Raw genomic sequence first — 27352 nt, forward strand, 5'->3', positions numbered from 1 at the left:
TGAATGTCCTTGAGTGGCCCAGTCAGAGTCCGGACTTGAACCTGATCGAACATCTCTGGAGAGACCTGAAAATAACTGTGCAGCGATGCTCCCCATTAAACCTGACAGAGCTTAAGAGAATCTGCAGAGAAGAATGGGAGAAACTCCCCAAATACAGGTTTGCCAAGCTTGTAGCATCATACAAGGCTGTAATCGCTGCCAAAGGTGCATCAACAAAGTACTGAGTAAAGGGTCTGAATACTTATGTGTGAGATTAGTTTTAAAAAAAGTGTTTTGTCTTTGAGGTATTGTGTGTGTAGATTTGATGAAGGGAAAAAACGATTTAATCCAGTTTAGAATAAGGATGTAACGTCACAAAATGCGGAAAAAGTCTGAATACTTTCAAAATGCACCGTATATGATATACACCGTCTTCAGCCCACAGAGGGTTGCATGAACAAATACAAGCAGATGGCTTAGAGTCTGACTCAGAGTTAAGAACACTGCATGAGGTGTGTGACTTCATACTGGATTACTGCCTTAAATTGAAGGGCTTTCACTGTGAGCTGTCAATCTGGGATCAATAAAACAGCAGGACAGTATCCGGCTTCATAACCACGCAATCAAAAAGCCACTAGAAAGGCAAATACATGAATGAAAATGCAGACTTTTGCCTCAATCATCCTTATTATGTACTAAAGTTACAGTTGAAGTCGGAAGTTTACATACACCTTAGCCAAATACATTTAAACTCAGTTTCACAATTCCTGACATTTAACCCTAACAAAAATTCCCTGTCTTAGGTCAGTTAGGATCACCACTTTATTTTAAGAATGTGAAATGTCAGAATAATAGTAGAGTGATTTATTTCATCACATTCCCAGTGGGTCAGAAGTTTAAATACACACAAATAGTATTTGGTAGCATTGCCTTTAAATTGTTTAACTTGGGTCAAACGTTTTGGGTAGCCTTCCACAAGCTTCCCACAATAAGTTGGGTGAATTTTGGCCCATTCCTCCTGACAGAGCAGGTGTAACTGAGTCAGGTTTGTAGGCCTCCTTGTCTCGCATACACCTTTTCAGTTCTTCCCACACATTTTCTATAGGATTGAGGTCAGGGCTTTGTGATGGCCACTCTAATACCTTGACATTCTTGTCCTTGAGCCATTTTGCCACAACCTTGGAAGTATGCTTGGGGTCATTGTCCATTTGGAAGACCCATTTGCGACCAAGCTTCAACTACCTGACTGATGTCTTGAGCTGTTGCTTCAATATATCCACATTTTCCTGCCTCATGATGCCATCTATTTTGTGAAGTGCACCAGTCCCTCCTGCAGCAAAGCACCCACACAACATCATGCTGCCACCCCCATGCTTCACGGTTGGGATGGTGTTCTTCTGCTTGCAAGCATCCCCATTTTTCCTCCAAACATAATGCTGGAGGACAGAGGACATTTCTCCAAAAAGTACAATCTTTGTCCCCATGTGCAGTTGCAAACCGTAGTCTGGCTTTTTTATGGCGGTTGCAGAGCAGTGGCTTCTTCCTTGTTGAGCGGCCTTTCAGGTTATGTAGATATAGGACTCGTTTTACTGTGGATATAGATAATTTTGTACCGGTTTCCTCCAGCATCTTCACAAGGTCTTTTGCTGTTGTTCTGGGATTGAGTCGCTCTTCTCGCACCAAAGTATGTTCATCTCTAGGAGACAGAACGTGTCTCCTTCCTGAGTGGTATGACGGCTGGTGTTTATACTTGCGTACTATTGTTTGTACAGATGAACCTGGTACCTTCAGGCGTTTGGAAATTTCTCCCAAGGTTGAACCAGACTTGGAGGTCTACAATGTTTCCCATGATGTCAAGCAAAGAGGCACTGAGTTTCAAGGTAGGCCTTGAAATACATTCACAGATACACCTCCAATTGACTCATGATGTCAACTAGCCTATCAGAAGCTTCTAAAGCCATGACCTAATTTTCTGGAATTTTCCAAGCTGTTTAAAGGCACAGTCAACTTAGTGTATGTAAACTTCTGACCCACTGGAATTGTGATACAGTGAATTATAAGTTAAATAATCTGTCTAAACAATTGTTGGAAAAATTACTTGTGTCATGCACAAAGTGGATGTCCTAACCCACTTGCCAAAACTATAGTTTGTTAACAAGAAATTTGTGGAGTGGTTGAAAAACGAGATTTAATGACTCCAACCTAAGTGTATGTAAACTTCCGACTTCAACTGTACATAGAGAATGTCTGATGCTGAACACATTTTATGGATTACAATTAAGACAAATTCAACATGGCTAAATACAGAACGGTAAGTCAATTGAATATACTGGACCAAATGAAAGTCCAAAAGGAACACACGCACACAATCAAAAATCAATCCATAAAATCAAAAATTATATCCATACAAAAGCATGTCGATGAAAATGGACCTATAGCGAAAATAAACGCCAAATATCGTGAAGCCATGATTACATTCCAGATTAGGTATTGTATTTAGAAAGGGACAAAGATTAAAACAACTTTGCATTTTTTCAAATGATCTGAACTCTCTCCACCAGAATATCTAGGGGTGGGGGACATCTGATAAGCACACTGATTAAATACTTAAAAGGTTGGCTGAACACAGAGGAAAACATATGAAATCATTATCCTCTTCACAGTTTACTAGTTACTAGTATAACATCCTCTGTGAACCCTCACAACGGAGACTGGGTAGTACACAAACAAAAATACTTTCCTGATCAGGAAATTGTCAACGGTAAAGAAATAGCAAAAATCTCATCAACCAGCCCTGTCATACCATGCAGACCTTTCGCCTTCGATTATTCCTTGTCACTTTGATATTCTGGAAACATACTATTGTTACTGAATACATTGCTAACAGAAGTGGTACACAATGAGAATTGAAGGCATCTTCAAGGAGAATTATCCCCCCCCCCCCAGGGCCTAGTGAATATTTCCAAAACACATCCACAAAAATGCCTTAAAGGTTGTCGTGGTTCTTCTGAAAAACACCGTGTTTCATGCCATTTAGGTCTTTCTTTGTAATACCCCATGTAAAGTACCAGAGTTAACAATAGAACTATAGGCCTGTTTGTTTCTGGAAATGAAAATACAGACGACTAAATCCAATGACAGATCAATAACAGAACAAAAGTGAAAGAGTAGAAATACTTTGACTGTTCTCGACCATCAACGTCATAAAATAGTTGCATAAAAGTCCAAATCAAAATGATTTGAATGAAGAAGCGATTTGAAGATTAAAAAAGGTAACAATTACAATAATAGAAAGACAAATAAATGAAAACTGTGTGTTATTGAGAAAATAAACTTGAGTGAGACCGACAATTTCAGGAATTCATTGAGGGTGACCTTCCTAGTTCTTGTGTAGTTGACCAATTACAGAGAAGAGAGCCCTTAAGTGGGTGCTCAGACTGCTGCACACTTCAGGTGCTCCAGAGGGGCATCAGAATAGATCTTTTCTGGGAATTGGGGGGTTAGAAACCCCCTCAGACAGAGAGGGATAGGCACTGAGAGTCTGTGTGGGGGTCCGTTCCACCATCCACTCACACCAGACAACAGCATGCGCTTGCAAGTGCTTGCCCTCTTCACCATTCGTCCATTCAGAGATGGAGGTAAAGTTCTCCTGTTATCAGATTCCTGCATGACATATCATTTCTTTAGGGGGGAGGGGGGATCCAGGGTAAAAGAGAACCAACAAGGGAGAAGGCAACAACTCCATCCATCCTGCATATCGCCGATCATCTCAAGTGACGAGATGAAACGTTGCACCATCTGGGCTGTTCCATGAGAACACACACTGGCTGGATGTTTACACACAGGAAATGACCCTGTAGTCGCCATTCTCCTCTCTGCAACAGTTTGAGTGTTTGAGAGACAGAAAACTAACCTCATTCAGAAACCCCTGTAGGACCCTTTGTTCTGCTACTGGAGGAGATTGCAGGTTTACAGTGGAAAACAAAGGAAAGAACACCGCAAACTTTACCATTCAACCGGCAGCCAGGCATCGCACATATCTTTTAAAGAACAGTCAGCTCTTGAATGTGGTTACTAGAGAATGTGTGTATTTCCTGACTAAACTCATGAGACAGCAGTACGGACAAAGGAAGGACCAACACGAATCATCTCTCTCTTTTCTGGTAAGATAAAGAGTCCACAGACCATTGAAGAGTTAGTCTGTCAGATGACCGATGAAGTGAGAGGAGTAAAGTCCCCTAGTCTCAGTCCAGCAGGTTACCATGCTCCTGTGCCCGGGTCAGGCTGTCTTTGCGGTGCAGGTGGTGGACTCCCATCCTCTTTGGGCTCTTCAGGGGTCGGCCGGGGGTAGAAGTGGAGGAGTTTGCGGGAAGGGGAGGGGTGTTCTTTGTGTAGTCCTCTAGCCCTGCCAGGACCCGGGGGGCTTTGACGGGGAAGTCCTGTGGCAGGATGTCTCTCTCCTCTGCAGAGCTGCCTACAGACCCAGTCTCGTCCACAAAATCATTCCTATTGGCCTCCGCCGGGCTGGTCTCCACAGTGATGGCCGTTGACACGGTGTCGCCACTGGTGTTGTCTCGGTCGTTGTCCAGTGGGTCCAGGGCCATCAGCAGCTGCTCGCTTTCCTCTGTGGAGAAGTCTGCTCCATAATGCCCCCTCCTGGTGCGGAGGTCAGCCATGCTGCTGGTGTCAGTGTCCAGGCTGGACTCTCGGCTTGCTGTCCAGCTGCGGGTGGAGGACCCCTCCTCCCCGTCCGAGTAGGCCCCCCGTAGTGCCCCCCTGTCGGAACCCCCGCCCACTGGCTTGCCGGTCCGGGTCCTCTCCAGGTCCTTGACTGTCTCGCTGCTGAAGGAGGTGCGGTTGACCAGGGTGCCCTCAGAGGATGGTGCCATCTTCTCCACAAACATGCGCTGCCAGTTGGCCAGCAGGTCCTCCTCGGAGCTACCTGAGCTGGCAAAGGCGCTGGGGGGCTGAGGGGGGCTGCTGAAGGGGCTGGACTGGTTGGAGAGAGGGTCCGCTGTGTCCAGCTGAGTAGGGGTGCGGCAGGGGTCACGCTGCCCCCCTCCCCCTGAGGACGACGACGTCCCAGATCGCCAGCCCCCGTCCGACACAGCGGGGCTGTTTGGCACGGTGCGCTGGCGCTCGTTCTCCTCATCATTCTGCACCAGGCTGAGGGAGATGGCCTGGCGTGTTGCGTAGGTGCAGTTGGGCAGGGGGCTGTTCTTGGGGATCTTCACCTTGTCGTCCGAGGAGAACTCGATCACCTTGCGGCCGGGATAGAGGGGGTGGGGCGGAGGGGGGGCTGGGTAGGGGTTGAGCTTCTCGAAGGCACCACCCTCTCTACCCTCCTCTCCTGATTGGCCGTCTGCTGACAGGCTGCTCTGGCTCCGACACATGCCGTTCTGCTGGAGGAGCTCCTGGGCCTGGCTGCTCTGGGCTGGGGCCCTGCTGCTGTGACCGGGACCCCCGTTCTCTCTACCCCCTCCTCCTGCCTGGGGCCCAGTCATGTCCACATGCACAAACACGTCCTCTGCCTGGGGCCGGCCTGCACTGCTGCTGGACTGGGCAGAGTTGAGCACCAGAGGCTCAGGCTTCTCCAGGATGCGGGCAATGACTGAGGTGGGCACCACGTCGGCGGGCGTCAGGCTCATGGTGTCGGAGTCCTGGCCCTGGGCCCCCTGGGAACTCTTATCCGGCAGACTGGCCTTCATGTGCTTGTTCACCATGTCCTGCAGCTCATAGGGCAGCTGGAAGACAAGAGGAGACAAACACAAAACGTGACAGGTTTTGCAGACGAGCAAAGACATGTTAAAATCAAAAGTCACAGGCTTGTCAAACTCAGAACGAATTTCTTAACTTTAAAGTACTTAATATTAGATGTAACTTGTAAATAAACCATGTTAATTGATAATGAGAACAACTCCACCTGCACTCTCTCCCAATTCCCTCAATTAACTGCAACAACTTTAAAAAAGGTCCAATGTAGCTGTTTTTCTCAATATCAAATCATTTCTAGGTAACAATTAAGTACTGTGATTGTTTTCAATTAAAATGGTCAAAAATAATTCTTAAAAATAGCTTCTTTGCAAATAGCAATTTCTCAAGCAAGAATTTTGCTAGGACTGTCTGGAAGTTGTCTGAGTGGGGAGGGGAAAACTGAAAACTAGCTGTTATTTGCAGAGAACTGGAACTCTTGGTCATGTAAATTCCATCCCACCAAAACAGGCTGAAATTCTTGCCAGTCTTTTCAAACAGCTCTTACACTAAAAAGAGCATTATCATTTTCACAGTATTATTCCAACCTCAGTGTGGAAATATATATATAAAACATCTGCATCTCACAAGGGCTGACAAATCTTTCCCGACTTGCTGTGCTTTTAAACAGCATGTGATTCCACTTTAAGAGCTCGCAGTGGGAGTATTTAGATTATCATGTCAAATGCATTAAGCTTTAACTTTCCCTAATAACCGAGTGGCAAAGACTTAGCACTCATATCTCTCCCATGCAAGGACTTTGTGCTCCGATCCAAATTAGAAAGTGGCACATCTCAGTGGGATACGAGTGGCGTCACGATTGTTAATTACAGTTCCAGATGATTTCTAAAAAGAGCTGATGCGATCCTGTAGTGGATCAGTCTCTCTGTGTAAGAGCAGTGAATGACACTAACACACGGCTGCCAGGTTAGACATCACGGGGGTGTCTGATGCTTGATATGTGAATGGAAGAGAACAGTGGGATCTATCAGTCAGCACTGTGAAGGAGACCGTCTCCTGCTGCCTTTCTTCCCTGGCCACCAAATGTCTCCTTGTCCCTGACTCCATGTTCACAGGAACAAAAAGCAGAGAGAACAAGGAGAGAAAAAAAGGCTCACCTCCAATGAGATAATTGAAGGGGGGGTGAGAAAGAAAGAAAGTGAGGAGCTGAAGTAAAGAAAAAAAGGCCGGCATCTAGGGCCCTTCTATCACGGTGATACTGGGTGTGACGAGCCAAGGCTGTGATATTGATATGTGGAAAATGGGCAGAGAGAGAATAAGTGATTCCACAGTCCCCGCTCACTGATGCCCTAACGATCCTGGTGAGCAACGATCGGCACGCCCGCCTCCCCCTCATTTCCTCTGGTCAGTGGGGTAGGCCAGGCAGGATCAATACAACTGTATAGGGCTGCCAGGTGACTCCTCTACTGGTCAGAATTGTACACGACATACCCCTGTGACCTCTGCCCAATTGCGTATAGCGATCAAACAAGCTGCCAAGAGTCATGGGTCAATGACTCATGATGAGCTTACAAGCAGCTCCTGTATCACATCCATGTGGACACAAAAGTTATATACAGTCGTGGCCAAAAGTTTTGAGAATGACACAAATATTAATTTTCACAAAGTCTGCTGCCTCAGTGTCTTTAGTGTCAGATGTTACTATGGAATACTGAAGTATAATTACAAGCATTTCATAAGTGTCAAAGGCTTTTATTGACAATGACATGAAGATGCGCAGAGTCAATATTTGCTGAGTTTCATTCTTCAGTGAGTGAGACCTGTTTTTTAGCACCATTCTTTCCTATAAAACATTGGCTGTGTTATTATAAGCACTGCAGACAACCATTGTGATGCAAATCTGCATGGGTCCATTGATGGCCACAGTCATGGTCATTTTACATGCTATTGTACTAACCGCTTACTCACTGCAAATTATAACAATATGCATAAACTCAACAATAGAGGAACAGTTTGAGGCAAAGTGGGTATACTATATATGGCATAATGCCTGGGGAGACAAAAGCATAGCTCTCTCAGAACAATCACATGTGCAGCAGTGTGAATTGGTGCTCACAGACAGCCAATCCACTCTAGTGATAAGCTTCAGGACTGGGCTGCTGGGAAACTCCTGCCATGCTGTATAATTGACTTGTGTTTCCTTAGCCAATCTTCAGAATCCATCAAATCTCCCACAGATGGCTGCTGCCTGCCTGATAAGATGATTTGTATACACGGCTACTTTTCCGACCCCCTCCTAGGGAGCAGCTCACTTGGACACAGGATGACTCAATGCTTTCTGCCTGCCAGCCTGTTTGTCTCTCTGCCCGCCTGCCTGTCTGCTTGCCTCTCCATGTCCATACTGCCAGATCTTTTGCAAGGAGGACTCTATAACCATGGTTATCCAGGTTTCCCTTTGGTGTACTTTTATCATGCTTCCTCTCGGTCTTACTTTTTCTCTCATAATGGAAAAGGACTGTCAAGGGGACATTGCCTTATGGCCAATGCTTTGATTTTCAAAAATATGTCATCTTCAAGACACTTCACTTGTTTGTATTTGCAAAAATAGCTCACTGCAGCAATTGGATCTCAGTCTGTAGACCCATTTCAAGATGTTTTCATCTAGGTCCTGAGTGGTTTAGTTGGTAAGAGGTTGGTGCTGGCAGGGCTAAGATGTTTGAAATGCCAAGATGCTACAAATGTATGCACTCATTGTACCAAACCCCCCACAGCTGATGTCCACAGCCCCACGAAAATCTAACTAGAGTAAAAAAAAAAAATCCACATACAAATCTGCCTGTTTAAAGTAGAGATCTCAGTTTTGCATGGGCTGCGTCTCAATTCATCGCCTCCGCCGATGTCGGCCTGCCCCATCTGCGGTGGAAGGTGGCAGAGCTACAGCAGTGTTTGTCAGACCATTAGACGCCCCGAAAATTGGCCATGAAAACATCTGTGGCGTCAGAACGGTTGTTTTGCTCTACGACGCCCACAAGACTCGACTGAATGTAGCCTGGTACCAGTTTGAAAAATGAATGGCAGTATGGAGGTAGTTTAGTGCATATAAAAAAGGGGTTAAATATGTGTAAAACTTTCTTATATCGCTCAGATATAGGAGAGAGACTTAAAAACAAACGACCTTTAGATATTTTTTTGTTGATCTATTTTTCCATGTATGAATCTGTTATTCAATGCGTTTCTATGGGCTAATAGCAGTAAAGCCTGATTCAATGTTTCATCAAATAACGTTTTAACACACACACCTAAAGGGCTCCTAAAATTCTAAATCAAATAGCTAAATGACTCTTGGTATGACCATCTTAAAACAGCGCGCACCCCCCCCCCTCCCGCTTCTTCTAAGTGGCATATACTGTACATAACAAAATCAGTCTCACAAGCTCAGACAAAACAAGGGGGTAAATTGCTAGCTCACTTGTTGAATGAGGGCATGAGTACATGCAATCAGCAAGTGTTTGAATACTTGAGAAGTTTAAAGTAGATCATGTGAAATGTGTGTTGAAGTACAAAAGTTGCCTTTGGTGTAGAACCACCAGGTAAGCAAAACACTCACTCTTTCAACTAATGCTTGACAAATAGAGAGAGAATAAAATAGTTCACAAATAAATGAGCTGATCATAAAACAAAGGAATAAAATGAGGTGTGCGAACAGACCTGCAGCTTGTGGCAGATTGTTGGGTTTCCCAGCAGTATTCAATTATGGCAGAACTGCCAAAATTCCTTGCTCTGGCCAAACGCTACGCCACCCCCACAGACGTTAGTTTCTTCTCCGCAATTAGTCTGAACCTCCCAGAAGCCAATGGGTTGGGCCACAGCCAAGACACACGTGGGTAAAGCGGCATATTGAAGATTCGTCTTTGATCCTCTGATTAGTTAGACATGATCTAAATCAGATATGACCCCTCATTTTGACATCAACACAAACAACTTCAGCGATGGCAGTCTCAGACTGAAGTATGTAGCGAACAGAGCAGTGTATGAATTCAGGCAAGAATTATACATCCCTTAAAAATAGCCCTGGCTGGCAGTCACTGCCCTGCAGCGACAACACGGTTGTCACATCGGCAGTAATAGTCCTCTAGAGACCAGAGCATCAGGCATTGAGACGGCACCGTCAATTCATACACTAACTAACTGAAGGTGTTTGAGCAGAAGGTAGCCCTGTGGATCAATGAACGAGGGAAAAAAACCTAAGGCGCACATTCAAACACGGTCTCTCATTTACTGAGAGGGATTGGATTGTTAATATCACAGGTAGTGGAAACCATGATGTCACTAAAATTCACTGAAAAGGGTCGGACTTTGGCACTAAAAATGAGGCGTCTACAAGTTTATTTATTCAGTTGAACAAAAAGTATAAACTGTTACATTTTAAATGTAATTCAAATCTTAACTGCAAATCTAGTGTTTCTAGACATAAGCACTAGTTGTTCATTTCTTACAACCAACATGATAGTATTGACAGCAATGTTTAACATGTGATGCCCAACTTCCAATTAAAAAGTCTTCTTCACCTCTAGGGCGATTAAGTCCTAGACCACTGTTATACTACCCACAAGCAAGAATACATCAGAAGCTCAAACAGGAAGCACCAGTGACCCGCTCAGGTGAGAAATGGTCACCAGAATCAGAGATTTTGCTACAGGACTGCTTTCGAAGCGCTGATTGGAATATGTTTCGAGACTCCGCCGATAACTTTGACGAACTAACCACCTGCCACCGACTTCATTAGGAAATGAATCGGCGGCGTTGTCCCCACAGTGAAGGTTCGCTGCTTCCCCAATCAAAAGCCCTGGATTAACACGGAGGTTGGCGCTAATGGACAGGGCTACTGCACACAGGGCTATCGCAGACAACCCTGAGGCTACGGATGAGGACAAGAACAAGAAGTCCGGCTATGACGTCCGCAGAGTCATTAAAACAAAAGGACAATATAGGAGGTGACATCATACTACACAGGCTCCAATGCCTGCTGCATGTGGCAGGGGCTACAGTCCATTATGGATAACAAAGGAAGACCAAGCTGCCCAATGATGCTTCTCTACCAGACAAATGCTCTAAGGCTTCATGCCACAATGAGTACCAACCACCCTGTAGCACTCACATCTGTAATCATGAAGTGCTTTGAGAGGCTGGTTATGGCACAAACTCAATCATCCCAGTTTCTTCAAGTTCCTCTGTGTCCAAATCACTAAGGACTTAAAATGGTCCACACACACGCACAGTCGTGAAGGTGCGACAGCGCCTCTTCCCCCTCAGGCGGTCAAAGGTTTTGCATGGGTCCCAAAAAGTTAAACAGCTGTACCACAGAGCATCTTGACAGGTGACATGACAGCTTGGTATGGCAATAGCACTGCTATCGATAGCATGGCGCTATAGAGGGTGGTGCGGACAGCCCGGTACATCACTGGGTCTAAACACTCACTGACACTTCAACACACAAACACTCACTTCATCGTTTGCTCAAACACACAACACATGCACATACATGTATACTGACTCTACACACACACACACTCACTCACATACAATCATACGCGCTGCTGCAACTCTTTTTTATCATATCCGGATGCCTAGTCACCTCACCTATACATGTCCACTATCACTCCAGTATCCCTGCACATTGTAAATATGGAACAGACTGACTCTGTACATAGTACGCTTACTTCATGTTCTTCTTATTTCTTGTGTGTTTTCGTTGTGTTATTGTGTGTTTTCGTTGTGTTATTGTGTTATTTTTAGTACTGCATCGTTGGGTTTAGAGCTTTGCAAAAAAAGGCATTTCACTGTACTTGTGCATGTGACATTGAGTACGGTTAAATGCACACTAATGCTATTTTTGTGGATAGTAAGAAATATAAATCGTTCGATAAAAATGTTTACATGCTTTGCAAGAAAAACAATTGGTCTGTCATGTAGCATGCTGTTCAGTATGTGTTGACAGTCCTTTCTACCGTGCCATTTTTGAAAGATCATGAGATACTTTCTGCACACATTCCACAGTCAGTGTGAACCGAAGTGACAAACCAGATGTATCTACATAGTTTAATGGTTCCAGTCTGCCGTGAAGCGTTCATCCATGTACAGTTGAAGTCAGAAGTTTACATATACCTTGGCCAAACATTTAAACTCAGTTTTTCACAATTCCTGACATTAAACCTAATAAAAATTCCCTGTTTTAGGTCAGTTAGGATCACCACTTTATTTTAAGAATGTGAAATGTCAGAATAATAGTAGAGTGATTTATTTCAGCTTTTATTTATTTCATCACATTCCCAGTGGGTCAGAAGGTTACATACACTCAATTAGTATTTGGTAGCATTGCCTTTAAATGGTTTAACTTGGGTCAAACATTTCATGTAGCCTTCCACAAGCTTCCAGTCCAAAGCTTCCAATGTCAAGCTATTGGAGTGGCCATCACAAAGCCCTGACCTCAATCCGAACAACATTTGTTCTTATTCACAATAAGTTGGGTGAATTTTGGCCCATTCCTTCTGACAGAGCTGGTGTAACTGAGTCAGGTTTGTAGGCCTCCTTGTCTCACTCGCACGCACTTTTTCAGGTCTGCCCACAAATGTTCTATCGGATTGAGGTCAGGGCTTTGTGATGGCAACTCCAATAGCTTGACTTTGTTGTCCTTAAGCCATTTTGTCACAATTTTGGAAGTATGCTTGGTGTCATTGTCCATTTGGAAGACCCATTTGCGACCAAGCTTTAACTTTGACTGATGTCTTGAGATTTTGTTTCAATATATCCAAATAAATCCCCTCCTCATGATGCCATCTATTTTGTGAAGTGCACCAGTCCCTCCTGCAGCAAAGCAACCCCGCAACATGAGATGCTGCCATCCCCATGCTTCACGGTTGGGATGGTGTTCTTAGGCTTGCAAGCCTCCCCCTTTTTCCTCCAAACATAACGATGGTCATTATTGCCAAACAGTTATATTGTTGATTCATCAGACCAGAGGACATTTCTCCAAAAAGTACAATCTTTGTCTCCATGTGCAGTTGCAAACCGTAGTCTGGCTTTTTTATGGCGGTTTCGGAGCAGTGGCTTCTTCCTTGCTGAGCGGTCTTTCAGGTTATGTGGATATAGGACTCATTTTACTGTGGATATAGATACTTTTGTACCCATTTCCTCCAGCATCTTCACAAGGTCCTTTTGCTGTTGTTCTGGAATTGATTTGCACTTTTCGCATCAAAGTACATTAATCTCTAGGAGACAGAACGCGTCTTCTTCCTAAGCGGTATGACGGCTGTGTGGTCCCATAGTGTTTATACTTGCATACTGCTTGTACAGATGAACGTGGTACCTTAAGGCATTTGGAAATTGCTCCCAAGGATGAGCCAGACTTGTGGAGGTCTACAGTTTTTTTCTGAGGTCTTGGGTGATTTCTTTTGATTTTCCCATGATGTCAAGCAAAGAGGCACTGAGTTTGTAGGCAGGCCTTGAAATACATCCACATGTACACCTCCAATTGACTCAAATGATGTCATTTAGCCTATCAGAAGCTTCTAAAGCCATTACATAATTTTCTGGAATTTTCCAAGCTGATTAAAGGCACAGTCAACTTAGTGTATGTAAACTTCTGACCTACTGGAATTGTGATAGTGAATAAGTGAAATAATCTGTCTGTAAACACTTGTTGGAAAAATGACTTGTGTCATGCACAAAGTGGATGTCATAACCAACTTGTAAAAACTATAGTTTGTAAACAAGAAATTTGTGGAGTGGTTGAAAAACAAGTTTTAATGACTCCAACCTAAGTGTATGTAAACTTCCGAGTCTAGCTACATTGAGAAGTTTCTAATTTTGTCCGAAAGTTAAAGCGTACTGTTAGTTAGCTAGCAAATGTTGGCTCGCTAGCTAAAGTCACGTATGATCTATGTAGTAATATTATTAGAATCAGAAATCCATTTGCATTGCTAGTTATAGCCTAATGTTAGCTAGCTAACATTGAACCCAGTTTGTTAGCTTTAGCTACCTGCAGATTCATACTACAGCTATGACAATGTTTGTATTGGTAATAGTATACCAAAACATTCAAGGGCCATTTTCTCAAAAGTGGGGTTACAAGTTGATCAACTTTCAAAGCAAAATTACGTTCCCATTGTTTCTCAACTACAGTGTATGATACTGTCTATTTTTATGTAAAAAAGACCATTTCAAATTCTGCTACATAAGACAAAATCGAGCCGGTCGGTCACATATGAAGTTTGTATGTGATTACTTTTCAGTTGTTTACGAATTCACTAAACTCACACTAAAGGAGGGAGGCTCACTGGGCTGGTGCTAGCACATGCTCTGATCAAATACACAGCTGGAACGCTGAATAAGGTGTATGCATCTCCTAATAATTTGAACGATTGCTGAGAAAACCAGGTGTTTTAATCAGCGTATGCTTACTTCGATTTTGACCTTACGCCGATTAAGTAGAGTAAGGTCTTTACATGACTATTCCATAATCTGCCTACTGCCATAATCTATTTAATATTGAAATATTAGTGTGCATGTAAACATACGCAGTAAAACTTGAAACATTTGTTGGTTATGGAAATGATGCCCAGAGGAGCCTCGTCCTTCATAATCCGTGTTGAACTTCGTAATGGCATTGTTCAAAACAATTGGCACGTAGCGAAAACATTCTTTTAATCGAGTCTTAGGGAGTGAAATTAGGGTAGAAAAAAATAATCAAATGGATTTTACACTTGAGAAAAACATTTAAATTGAAGAGACTTAGTCATAGCACAACACTTTGGTTTCAATGGATTTCTTTAATCATACTGACTTCAAGTCCTTTGTTTGCTGATGTATTGATTACCCAGTAGGCTCTGTAGCTCTTGATCTCAACCAGAAAATCTCACCCAGAGGTGGGGTGCTTCGAGTTTTGCTGACATCATTGCTATCAATAGCAGTTCCAGACTAAGAAAGTATTCAGAATCCTTCCCTTTTTCCACATTTTGTTACGTTACAGCCTTACTCTAAAATGGATAAAATAAAATGGATAGAATAAATGTTTACCTCAATCTAAACAAAATACCACAATGACAAAGCAAAAAACAGTTTAAAAATGAGGATAAATGTGCAAAAAATTTACCTAATTATTCATACCCTTTGCTATGAGACTTGAAATTGAGCTCAGGTGCATCCTGTTTCCATTGATCATCCTTGAGATGTTTCAGTAAAAGGCACAGGACAGCCTGCTTGGAGTTTGCCAAAAGGCACCTAAAGGTCTCTCAGACCATGAGAATTCACTGGTCTGATGAAACCAAGATTGAACTCTTTGGCCTGAATGCCAAGCGTCACGTCTGGAGGAAACCTGGCACCATCCCTACGGTGAAGCATGGTGGTGACAGCATCATGCTGTGGGGATGTTTTTCAGCGGCATGGACTGGGACACTAGTCAGGATCGAGAGAAAGATAAGTTATTTTTTATTGAACCTTTATTTAACTACGCAAGTCGGTTAAGAACAAATGATTATTTACAATGATGGCCTATCCCGGCCAAACCCTAACGATGCTGGACCAATTGTGCACCGCCCTATGGGACTCCCAATCACGGCCAGTTGTGATACAGCCTGGAATCAAATTGGGGTCCTCTAGCACTGAGATTCAGTGCCTTAGACCTTTGTGCAATTAGATAGCCCAAGATTAACGGAGCAAAGTAGAGAGATCCTTGATGAAAACCTGCTGCAGAGCACTCAGAACCTCAGACTGGGGAGAAGGTTCACCTTCCAACAGGACAACGACCCTAAGCACACAGCCAAGACAACGCAGGAGTGGCTTCGGGACAAGTCTCTGAATGTCCTAGAGTGGCCCAGCCAAAGCCCGGACTTGAACCCGATCAAACTTCTCTGGAGAGACCTGAAAATAGCTGTTCAGTGAAACTCCCCATCCAACCTGACAGAGCTTAAGAGGATCTGCAGAGAAATATGGGAGAAACTCCCCAAATACAGGTCTGCCAACCTTGTAGCATCATACCCAAGAAGACTCGAGGCTGTAATCACTGCCAAAGGTACGTCAACAAAGTACTGAGTAAAGGGTCTGAATAATTATGTAAATGTTTGTTTTGAATAAATTTGCAAATTTGTTGCTTTTTTATTATGGGGTATTGTGTGTAGAATGATCCGAGGGAAAAGTTTTTTAAAATCAATTTTAGAGTAAGGCTGTAATGTAACAAAATGTGGAAAAAGTCTAGATGTCTGAATACTTTCCGAATGCACTGTATTGTACACACATGGGCAATCAACACTCAAACACACACACAAGCTGTGATAAAGTGGGCAGGCAAACCTCAGCTTTAAAAAAAAAAATCCTCTTTGATTTTCTCTTTGCATCGTCCTCTCGGACGCCAGGGTCAGACAAAACATGTGAAGAGCTCCGCAGCCTTTTAAAAAAATCACCCAGGCGACCGCTCTCTCCCCATTTCTCCCCTCTCCCACATCCAAGAGTGTCACTACGGAGTGCAAAACACATTCAAGCTCCAACAATGCCACTGTGACAAGTGGAATACGTTTTATATACAAGCCTCAATCATTTCCACTAAACGATCAGAGCTGTACTTACATCTGCAAACTTGTGGTTTCTGAAATGGGACTTATTGCACTTCAACAGCTGCACGGCCAAATTGCAATCTTGCCGATAGCGCTCCTGTCAGGGAGAAGAATCAACAAGGCCATTTCTCACACAACACTCACACTTTATCCGCAGAACGGTGTGGTTGATCTGCTCAATATCGTAATCTTGCCACACACTGTGGTCCTACATTATACACAACTTAATATCTGGTATGTGATAACTCAGAGGGACAGTGAGATAACACCCACGTTCAACTCCTCCAGCTTGTCGATGGTGTTCTTGGCGTCCAGGAGTTTGTTGGTGAGCTCCACTATCTCCTGGTCCATTGTCTTCTTGTCCCTCTCCACTTTACGGAGCTGCAGAAAGAGAATAGGGAGGGGAGAATAATGTTAGCGGTGCTAACATGCTAGCGGTGCACTAGCTGCTGGACTCTCTGTCTGAGTAAGTACACCAGAGGCGGCTGGTGGGAGGAGCTATAGGAGGACGGGCTCATTGTAATGGAATAAATGGAACGGTATCAAAACAGACCAAACGCATGGGAACCACACGCTTGACTCGGTTCGATTTGATTCCATTCCTGCCATTACAATGACGCCGTCCTTTTATGGCTCCTCCCACCGGCCTCCTCATTGATTAAAGTTAAAGCATGTCTCCTCCTTCATCCTCTCCGCTAGCTGACACAGCAGCACAGAGATGGAGGCTGCTGCTTTTGTTCTCCACTCAGCTCAGCAGTGTGGTTAGAGAACAAAAAACACACGGGCGCAGGACGTGTCCTATATAAACAGATCGATAGCACATTATGAAGTAACACAGTGTGAACTCAAATGACTCTGGGTCTGAGTCTATGCCGAGTCCCCCTAATATGTAGTTACTCCCTCTCCTACTCACCCATGCAATATGTTAGGGGAAAAACAACCGATAACTTCAAGAAAACACCTGGGAAGGTGACATGTCAATTGTATTTTTTAGAGGGCTAGTGAATCGCTTCAGTTATCATACAGTTAGGTGAGTGATTGGTAGATTACACAAGGGCCATGACAGGCAACAATTGATCAAATACTCTGTAGCTTCAAATCAGGATTTAAGGGATTCTCTAATATAAAAAGATGTCTCTGATTTCAGAGGTACCACAGGAAAAGCCTGTGGTCCTGAGTAGCTGTAGTGACTATCCTTTAAGTAAGATTTAGCCTACAAATTGTGCTTGGTACAGTAGGGACCTCACACTATATGTGCAATACACCTGTCAAGTTGAGTTAACAACAGAAGAAGATTTCCCCATTTCAAATTGGAAGAACAAACCGCCGGTTTTCTCTGGGCTTCTGAACATTCTCTCGCAGCAAATGACCCCCAAACCCGAGAACTTCCAAACCAATTAAGAGTGCGGATCCAGATTCTGTGACCCCTGCGTGTGTAAGCGAGAGCAGGTCCAGATTGTACAAGAATTTGGAATACATTAATATTCACCACAGGTTCATTAGAGCCTCTAGCGAGCCTATTGCGAGTGGCTTGGACCTGCACCGACACCCTGTAAACCCACCAGCCGAGCGCCACCCTGATGAGGCTTGTTGTTCTGTTCGGGGGGCCCTACCTGCAGCTTATATCTGACATATTGTACATTTACTGGATGTTAACTGAAGCCGGCACGGAGCTCTGTCCGGTTGTTTCAGATCCAAATCCTCACCAAGGGACAGGGTATAGTCACTAACATTAAATCACACCTGCTTGAAGAGAGGATAGAGAATCAGTGAGAAAGGGAGTTACTGTGAGACATTTACACAGAATGAGACCCAGACTGTAGCTCCTGCTCCATTGCTTGCCATGTCAAAAATGAACCAATTATCTGTACGGTATATTCTCAACTGGAGAGTCGGAGGAGAAAAATAAATAAATAAAAGCACACAGAATGAAGCCAGTCAGCGCCTCATTGTGATGCAGAGACGCAGCTCAACTGGGCAAAGACACGGCCATAAAACACCTTAGTGATCTCTACTACAGCACTTGTGCAGCAGCGCATAACAAGCCTACGGTAACTCAAAAAGGGGATATATAGAGAGGTGGGGGACTTGAGACTGGAAAAGTTAAGTTTCAACCACTAGGCACACCTAGAGAAACACATTATTTCCTCCCAACCTCAACCCCCATAGCAGCGCTACAGACAGGATGATCTACTGCGGGACATCTAGAGCAGTTTGCAAGGACAAGACAGGAGGATGGAGAGACTTCTTATTCAGAAACAACAAGCAGAGCAGTAATGAAAATGACAACAGTAATAAATGATTGGAGGGGGGTGATGGGGGAGGTAGTCGGGAGAGAAAAATAATGATAACGCAACTGCGTAGACCCAGGTTTGACTGATTGCAGCCTGATGATGAGACAGCCCGTCACGAATCGGCAGCATGAGGAGAGAGAGGAAGAGAATGAGAGAAAGACAGAAAAAAAACAAGACAGACTGCTGGTGAGAACAAAGACAACAAAGAGAACATTTTGGTCTCTTCTTTTACACGAGATCGCCAGTGCTTCATCGCCTAATAAGGTTTCTGATTGCAAACTCCTCTACCGCAACACATCAGAATTAGTTGAAATCAGGCATGCAATTTAGGGCCTCAACTGTTCGACAGTGGTCCGTTCACAAGCCTATTCCCAAACACACTATCAATAGACCTCTAAAAAGAACTGCGAAATATCATCAATTCAGGCTCCACACAAAAATAATGCAATCCCCGAGGAAGAGGAAGGAGGATTTTAAAGCTGTGTACTAGGGGTGACCGAGAGTACTCGATTCAAGGTTTGTAATCTGTTTACTTATAATTGAATGGAAGTACTCAATTTTGACCTACTCTGCTCGTTAAATTTATAAGCACTGGCAAAACGTTTAACTAAGTTGTGTTTATTGTCTGGAGTATGTCAATCGCTTTGAAAATAATGTGTTGAGTTGTGTATCAGAACAACCAGTAATTGGAACAATTACCGCAAACTTTTCCCCTTCAACCCCGTTTCACGCCGAGATGCGAGTATTCAAAATGATTTTAAGCCTGCAATACAAAACAGACATTCTTTCAATTGCCCATCCCCTGGCTAAAGGCTACCTTTGACCGACTGAGTGTGGGGACAGAGCATGTTTTGGGCAGAGTAATCCTCTGGCCGGTGAAAAGAGATTACCTCACATCAGGGCCAGTCCCTCCCCCCCACACGTCCCATCCACAAAGCTCTGACCAGCCCATTCATCCTCTATCATCTATTTTGCTAAATTTACCTCTTCTACACTGACAGCAGGGCTGGACTAAAATCATACAGTCAAATATTGGTAGATAATACAACAGTAAATAGGCCTATGTGGTGTGAATCCATTCTGGGAGGGCTAGCCTCTGGTTAACGGCCAGTCAAGGGAAACTGTTTGCAGTTGTACTCAGATCACATGCCATGCAGAGAGTTGGCAGTTTCACAGCAACATAGTTGGTCTTTCCCTAGCAACACAGTGCAGTTGGACTTTGATTGTCACACAGCTATTAGAGGGGACAGGGGACCATATGACAGTCACCAGCAAAGGATCACAGCTATATACACTCCGATGCCAGTTTATTAGGTACACCCATCTAGTACCGGGTCGAACCCTCCTTTACCTCCAGAACAGCCTGAATTCTTCAGGTATGGAAATGTTGCTCAATTGGTATGAAAGGACCTAGGAAAACATTCCCCACACCATTACGCCACTGATACCAGCCTGTACCATTGACATCAGGCTGGATGGGGCCATAAACTCATGCCACTTTGCCAAATTCTGATTTTGTCACCAGCATGACGCAACAGGAACCGGGATTTGTCGGACGAGACAATGTTTTTCCACTCCTCAAATTGTCCAGTGTTGGTGATTGCGTGCCCACTGGAGCAGCTTCTTCTTGCTGCAATAGCTCATCTGTGACAAGGGCCGACGAGTTGTGCGTTCTGAGATGCCGTTTTGCACACTGTTGTACTGTGCCGTTATATGACTATTTGTGGCCCGCCTGTCAGCTTAATTCTTGCCATTCTCCTTCAACCTCTCATCAACAAGCTATTTTCGCCCACAGGACTGACGCTGACTGGATGTTTGTCATACCATTCTCAGTAAAGACGAGACACTGTCGTTCATGAAAAGCCCAGGAGGCCGGTCTGCCTGCTTTATACAGCAAGCCACGGCCATGTTACTCACTGTCTGTAGGAGCGAACCATGTTCGTGAACGGGGTGGTGTACATAATAAACTGGCCACTACTTAGTGTATATACAGGACATACCTAGTCATTTAAGGGTTTTTTGCTATTTTCTACATTGTGGAATAATAGAGAAGATATCAAAACTATGAAACAACACATATGGAATCATGTAGTAACCAAAAATGTGTTTTTTTTAAAAATGTAAACATATTTTAGACTCTTCCAAGTAGCCACTCTTTGCCTTGATGACAGCTTTGCACACTCTTGGCATTTTCTCAACCAGCTTCATGAGGAATGATTTCCCAACCGTCTTGAAGGAGTTCCCACATATGCTGAGTACTTGTTGGCCGCTTTTCCTTCACTCTGAGGTCCAACTCATTCCAAACCAATTGGATTGAGGTCGGGTGATTGTAGAGGCCAGGTCATCTGATGCAGCACTCCATCACTCTCCTTGGTCAAATATCCCTTACACAGCCTGGAGGTGTGTTGGGTCATTGTCCTGGTTTAAGTCAAAACTGTAACTAGGCCACTCAGGAACATTTAGTGTCGTCTTGGTAAGCTACTTGTGTCTAGTGTAGTTGGAAAGTATTCAGAGCCCTTGACTTTTTCCACATTACAGCCTTATTCTAAAATCGATTACATTGTTTTCCCCCCACATCAATCTACACACAATACCCTATAATGCCAGAGCAAAAACAGGTTGACATTTTTGTATTAAAAAAATACAAAGCTGAAATATTACATTTACATAAGTATTCAGACCCTTCCGTCATAAAGGCCTGATTGGTGGAGTGCTCCAGAGATGATTGTCCTTCTGGAAGGTTCTCCCATCTCCACAAAGGTTCTCCCATCTCCCATCTCACCTCCCTGACAAAGACCCTTCTCCCCGATTGCTCAGTTTGGCTGGGCGGCCAGCTCTAGGAAAAGTCTTGGTGGTTCCAAACTTCTCCCATGTAAGAATGATGGAGGCCACTGTGTTCTTGGGGACCTTCCATCCTGCAGAAATGTTTCGGTACCCTTCCCCAGATCTGTGCCTCGACACAATCCAGTCTCAGAGCTCTACGGGACAATTCCTTCCACCTTATGGCTTGGTTTTTGCTCTGATATGCACCATCAACTGCGGGACCTTATATAGACAGATGTGTGCCTTTCCAAATCATGTCCAAACAATTGAATTTACCACAGGTGGACTCCAAGTTGTAGAAACATCTCAAGGATGATCAATGGAAACAGGATGCACCTGAGCTGAATTTCAAGTCTCATAGCAAAGGGTCTGAATACTTACGTTAAAAAAATTTAAAAAAATCTCAAATTTCTAAAAACCTCTCCACTTTTCACACTACTGTGTGTAGACTGATGAGTAAAAAATAAATATTTTATCCATTGTGGAATAAGGTTGTAACGTAACAAAATGTGGGGGAAAAAATCAAGGTGTCTGAATACTTTCCGAATGCACTGTAATGTTGATTCAGGCACAAAAAAAAGTTGATCTATATAGTGCAAATGAATGGGCGAAGTCAGTGAAGTTCAATCTACTGCGTCTCCGCATGGCAGTCCTGGAGGAAGTGCGCAGCTGCGCACAAGCGAAGCTTAGAGGGAACAACATTAAGGCTTTCAATAAAAAGCTTTTAGTTCTTTCATCACATTCCTAGTGGGTCAGAAGTTTACATACACTCAATTATTATTTGGTAGCATTGCCTTTTAATTGTTTAATTTGGGTCAAACATTTCAGGTAGCCTTCCACAAGAAGTTGGGTGAATTTTGGCCCATTCCTCCTGACAGAGCTGGTGTAACCGAGTCAGGTTTGTAGGCCTCCTTGCTCGCACACACCTTTTCACTTCTGCCCACACATTTTCTATGGGATTGAGGTCAGGGCTTTGTGATGGCCACTCCAATACCTTCACTTTGTTGTCCTTAAGCAATTTTGCCACAACTTTGGAAGTGTGCTTGGGGTCATTGTCCATTAGGAAGACCCATTTGCGACCAAGCTTTAGCTTCCTGACTGATGTCTTGAGATGTTGCTTCAATATATCCACATACTTTTCCCCACTCATGATGTCATCTATTTTGTGAAGTGCACCAGTCCCTCCTGCAGGAAAGCATCCCCACAACACGATGCTGCCATGGTGTTTATACTTGCACTCTATTGTTTGTACAGATGAATGTGGTACCTTCAGGCATTTGGAAATTGCTCCCAAGGATAAACCAGACTTGTGGAGGTCTTGGCTGATTTCTTTTGATTTTCCCATGATGTCAAGCAAAGAGGGACTGTGTTTGAAGGTAGGCCTTGAAATACATCCACATGTACATCTCCAATTGACTCAAATGATGTCAATTAGCCTATCGGAAGCTTCTAAAGCCATGATATCATTTTCTGGAATTTTCCAAGCTGTTTGAAGGAACAGTCAACTTAGTGTATGTAAACTTCTGACCCAATGGAATTGTGATACAGTGAATTATAAGGGAAATAATCTGTCTGTAAACAATTGTTGGAAAAAGGACATGTGTCATACACAAAGTAGATGTCCTAACCGACTTGCCAAAACTATAGTTTGTTAACAAGAAATTTGTGGAGTGATTGAAAAACGAGTTTGAATGACTCCAACCTAAGTGTATGTAAACTTCCGACTTCAACTGTGTCAGTCTGTCTGTCTATCTATATAAAAAATATTCTGACAGTCCATCTACATTTTATGGGAAAACAACATTGGGCTAGGGGGCATGTTTTCTTTGACAATGTGATTGGAAAGAAGGGCCAATAAAGTATGACACAAATACCACCCACCCACCCACCCACCCACACTCTCCCCCCACCCCTCCCAATTAACATTATTAGTATTATTCTGTTGATTTCCTTGACCTGTTGATTTTTTATTTTCGATTGTTAATGACTAGTTCTATTGTAACATTGTGCTTTGGCAATACGTATCAGTATGTCATCCCAAATAAAGCACATTTCAATTTAATTGAGAGGCTAATCAAACCACCATCAGACATTTGGGGACAGCAGCGCACATCTAACATCGACACATACTTTATGTCCTGATATTTAATACATGATTGATGTTAGTGGAGAAACAATGATGATGTGAATACATGATTGTTATGTATGGTTGGCGAGTCATATTGTGAATCTCCCGATAAACCTATAACAAGCATCATACATAGTTAACCATGTTTTGAAAGGGACACTCTGGGATTTGCCATTGTGGGAATATGTACAACTGTCCCTCTCTTTGCACATAAATTCCATAGTTTGGAGCGTGCGAGCACAGGTTTACAGGTTTTCCCTGGTGTGCTGCCACGGGGAATAGCAGAGTTGTGGACCTTCCCATTTCCCAAGGGGTCTGGCAGAGACATGCGTGATAGAATGATTTGGCAATTAAGTCAATTCCCTCCGTGCTAATCCCTTGCAGCACTCTGTACCACAGAATCTTCCAAAAACAAATCCTGCAACATAAATGGCTGACAGGTGTGGGATAATGGCATGAGAGTGCACTTTTAGAAGATACACAGCTGTATGGGAAAGACTCTTCCCCAATACAGAATAGATCCACTGACCTGGTATACTGGGAAACTGAGTGACATAGAAACCTGCAATTGGAAGTTGCAGTGTTTGCAATTCCATAATACGTTTGACCAGGGTAAGGTCAAAAGGAAAATTAATATTTTGAGAAATGGAGTGAATGTTAATTTGAGATTAAATAATTAAAAGGGCAATCAACAGTTTAAACAATTACAAAGCCATTTCCCCGCCCCTGTTCGGGACAAAGCTGAGGGATGGGGCTGGAGAAATGTACCCACTCAAATGCATAGACCGAGCTATGGATGGAAGGACTGACCATCCATGATATCAAAAATATAGTTTAACCATGTTTTTCAGACCAAATGGTTTGTTTACAAACATTGGAGTAATGCAAACATATATTTGGGGTTCTGATGTGGTAGGACAGTTGAACTAAGCTAATGAGGCATTTCTAAGTCATATTCTTAAAGAATCAATGGATACATATCATTAATTCATATGTGCATAAATGGATGTAGAGACTACATATCACTCATTCAAAAATGTAAAAAATGTATGTAGCAACTGCAGATTTAACTTTATGGTACAAGTTGTGCGTCAAGGTTTCCTTTCAAAAGTAGTCACCAGAAGTGCATGCAATGTGGTATTGACCAATGAGAACCTATATATAAACAGGTCAGAGGACAGTTGAAAAGAGGTGAAAGGTTACCAGGGCATGAAGCTTCTCCTCCAGGTCTTGGTTGGCCCGCTGGGAGGCAGTGTAGCTGTTCTGCAGTCTGTGGAGAAGAGCAGAAAACAGAATATGTCTCAGTTAATAGTGTGCAGTGCCTACAGATAGAAAGGTTAAATCGGGAAAATCCACAGATGGTATGCTGCTGACTGATATGAGCCCACTGGTACGGAACGTAGCACTGCGGTACTCTTCAAACACTTCAACTTTATAAAAAATAAATTAAATAAAAAATAACATGTATGCAATCAACTCCCATCATAGTCCAGATGATGCGTTGTCTCCTCTCAGACTGGTCGTCTAATAAATGAAAGAGACTGGCCATAGAGACCACAGTTATTGTTGCAATAAGGCACCAGAAAATGGGCATGTCCTGAAGTGCGCATACTGTTCTTTTGGCAGTCACATATCCGTACATTTAGATTTGTTTATTTCCATTCAACAGCAGAGCGGTATGAATTTTCTCAGAGCACTTAATGACGCCGTCAGAGTTTTTCCAACAGGTTAGATATTCGTCACAAATGACAAGAGATGGGAGGAACGGGGAGAGAGGAGTCTGAACTAAACCCATTTCAATAGGGCCAAGGGCAATTACTTTCCCACTGTATCCACTGCCTCCTAAATTTGCTAGATAAATTCCACTCTAAAATGAGAGGTTGTGGATTTTATGCGAATGCAATTATGATGCAGAAGAAATTCAAAGCGCTAAAATGGCAACGCAACAATTTTACACATAGTTTTGCTTTTAATGGATGAGATGGGCCCTGTAGTCATGTACTGTACAGGTATTGATGTTCATGTTCTCTAGAAATAGCTTACAACCCCTGATTAGGACAATGGTGGTGCACAATCACCATCAGTCACGCTCACAATGTGTAATGGTGGGCAACAGTAAAGAGGTGTGGGAATCAGGAAGTTCAGGGCACTAAAGCACACTGCTTTCAGTGAGTGTGACTCATGAGAAATTACGTGCACGTCAACTCCATGTGAGACTTTTTGAACAAAGAAACACCCCCCAAAAATGTTAGAAAATCAGTATTTGAAAGGTGTAATGAATCTTTTACAGATTGACGTTTATCGTCATGTATCTTTCCCTGTAAGTAGAGTTGAGTGGTTTCCGCTAGTTGGGCCAGGTATTATGGTTAGCAGTGTGGTTAAGGTTAGGTTTCAAATCAGATTCTATGACTTTGTGGCTGTGCCAGCTAGTGACCCTACTGCAGAGCTGCCACCAGGGCAAGTTTCACGACAATAAATACCAACCTGCGAATCTGTCAATTCGGTAATTTGTCCATTGTTATATTAGTAATTTTGCCTTTGTTAACCTTTGTATGGTTCAAACCCCATCTCACAGAACCCCCGGAGCATATGATTCAGGACTATGACTGAAAATCCAACATCTGAAATCCAATAGAAGTGTCAAAAAAAAGCACACCGATGCTCACAAAGCACTCTGCCCATCACCCTTCCCATTGAGAACAGATTACAAGGCCACAGTCTAGCAGCTTGTGATCCTTTCCCCGGTAGTGAGGTCTGCACCGTGCACCAGGGCCATCCTCTCTAGCCTGTTAGTCTCATCTCCTCTCTCTGCCCTGAGCCATACTGTGTGCTCATTTGACCATGCAGATGTGGACATGTTACAACAACTGCCTCTCCCGGGCCAACTGGCCAAGTGATTGATTCATCGATCGAACAATATTGCATAAGGACACACACACTGGTGTAACCTTGCCCTGATTACAAGCCCAATGCAATGACACTAAAGCTATTGTAGTGTCCAGTATGTATGAGCGCTACCGTTGCGTATCAATTGGATTCATACTCCAAAAACACCTGGCTTTGACTGACATATTTCCCCCTCAATAACACCAGCATTTCTTATTACCCTCTGGCACATCCTTCTCATTCCTCACTAATTAAAAAGTGTTCACTGCAAATCACCACCGATGATTTTCGCTCTCTTTGTCCCAATCAAAAATTCATAAACACATTTGAGCAAAGCTCACTGATTCCCACCGAGACCACAGTGGTAAACTCCCCCTGTATTTCAGTGTTCAGAGGATAGTGATTCATTTTATTTCGAGCTGATGATATTCAGAAAATAGGCAGAGCAATTAAAGTCACTTGATAGATCCACCAAGAAGTCGAATTGAATAGTCTGGCTGCCGTAAACAAATTAAATCAAGTCCTCAGAGAGTAATTCACATGTGAAGGCTGCTCCTGGGTTGGGTAAAATTGTAGTCGTAAATACAACAATTGGCTTCTCATTCCCAGAGCCTTTTTTCCATGCAGAGTGATCTCTAAAAGCATCCGTGTAATGGTGCTGCTCGGTGATAATCAGATAGGACATAGGAGTGGAGCATACTCATTAAACAACGGTAATCCAATTGAACCATTTCCTTTGCTGAGGCTGCATTGAAATGTGTGATCACCTAGTATGGACACACAGATGGACCAGTGCATCCCGCATAGGCATGTAGCCTCATGCTCCGATTTATGATGGAAACACTGCAGGGATAATTGAAAGTGACTGGCTGCTCTGACCAAAAAACAGGAAGAGACGCCTCTTGATTGGAGATAAACTGGGA

At 43.4% G+C, this 27352-nt stretch overlaps 1 protein-coding gene across 2 annotated transcripts in view; it reads right to left on the minus strand.

The window, feature by feature from the left end:
- Positions 1-2108: 2108 nt before the first annotated feature.
- LOC112253424 (tight junction-associated protein 1) overlaps positions 2109-27352 on the minus strand; it is a 128780-nt gene continuing 103536 nt past the window's right edge. For both annotated transcript variants that reach the window (XM_024425410.2, XM_024425404.2), the window contains exons 7-10: positions 24747-24813; positions 16572-16679; positions 16312-16395; positions 2109-5723 (exon numbers count right to left, since the gene is read on the minus strand). In XM_024425410.2, the coding sequence (XP_024281178.2) occupies positions 4224-5723; positions 16312-16395; positions 16572-16679; positions 24747-24813 (1759 nt within the window). In that variant the 3' untranslated portion in view covers positions 2109-4223. The remainder of the gene's footprint in view (positions 5724-16311; positions 16396-16571; positions 16680-24746; positions 24814-27352) is intronic.

This window comes from Oncorhynchus tshawytscha, linkage group LG01 (assembly GCF_018296145.1).
Source record: "Oncorhynchus tshawytscha isolate Ot180627B linkage group LG01, Otsh_v2.0, whole genome shotgun sequence".
NCBI lineage: Eukaryota > Metazoa > Chordata > Actinopteri > Salmoniformes > Salmonidae > Oncorhynchus > Oncorhynchus tshawytscha.